General features: G+C 38.1%; 1 protein-coding gene across 1 annotated transcript in view; it reads right to left on the bottom strand.

The window, feature by feature from the left end:
- GLMN (glomulin, FKBP associated protein) overlaps positions 1-1043 on the bottom strand; it is a gene marked incomplete at its 3' end in the record, with an annotated part of 28345 nt that overhangs the window by 9266 nt on the left and 18036 nt on the right. The window contains exon 8 of the mRNA XM_008586733.1: positions 841-894. Within this exon, the coding sequence (XP_008584955.1) occupies positions 841-894 (54 nt within the window). The remainder of the gene's footprint in view (positions 1-840; positions 895-1043) is intronic.

A 1043-nucleotide genomic window follows, 5' to 3' on the forward strand; every position in this document is an offset into this window, starting at 1 on the left:
CAAGGCCCTGACTGACTTCAAAAAATAATTTAAGGGCCGGCCCCGTGGCGTGCTCGGGAGACTGCGGCGCTGGGAGTGCGGCGACGCTCCCGCCGTGGGTTCGGATCCTATATAGGACTGGCCAGTGCGCTCACTGGCTGAGCGCGGTGCGGGCAATCCCATACCAAGGGTTGTGATCCCCTTACCGGTCACGAAAAAGACAATAATAATAATAATAATAATAATTTAAACATGTAATAGGCATAGAAAACAAAGCATACAGAGGTTTGCGAAATTCTTAAATTTGTGTCTGGAGAAATTATGCATACCTGTTACTTTGCAGTCATTTCTCTTTTTTTTAAGAGAGAAAGTCCTACCTCTTAGAAACTTAATGAGAAAAGCTGTAATTGAATGATATCACCGTCAATAAATAACCTGTTATAAAATGTGGGGTCAAGACCCCTCCTTTCTTTTGATACAGTTCACAGATTGTGTGCATAAAGCAAAAACACAAATGGCTTCCTTTATTGACTGTTCCTCCTTAGATGCAGGAGGATGCAATGGGGTCGAAGTGTTTTAATTTACCAACTTTTGAAATAAGAGAAAAAACTCAGAAACAGATGACTGGAAAAACCCTTATAAGACAAAAATCTTAATATTATCTTGGTTTTAAAATAAAAAAGACTTTGTTGTAAAATCTCTTTGACTCATTTCTCTCTCTCTCATGAATATGTGCTTCACTGCTTTATAAAATAACCAATTGATTAATTAGGGCCTGGTAAAGAGAAGGTAGTCTCCCCTGATCTTGACAAGGACTATTTTAACACTACTATTTCTGAGATACCCTCTAAATGATCTTACCTTTGCAAAAAGACTTCAACATGCCCCATATTAAACTGCAAAAGGTACAATGGGCTGAAATAGAAACAAAACAACAGGAAAAATTATATATACACACACATACCCATATACATACACTTTTGAGAAATTTTATACACATACATACTGTTATAGTTGGAACTGTGTACCCCCAAAAAGATACACTGGAGTCCTAACTTCCAGTA

This window comes from Galeopterus variegatus, unplaced genomic scaffold (genome assembly GCF_000696425.1).
Source record: "Galeopterus variegatus unplaced genomic scaffold, G_variegatus-3.0.2 Scaffold4091, whole genome shotgun sequence".
NCBI lineage: Eukaryota > Metazoa > Chordata > Mammalia > Dermoptera > Cynocephalidae > Galeopterus > Galeopterus variegatus.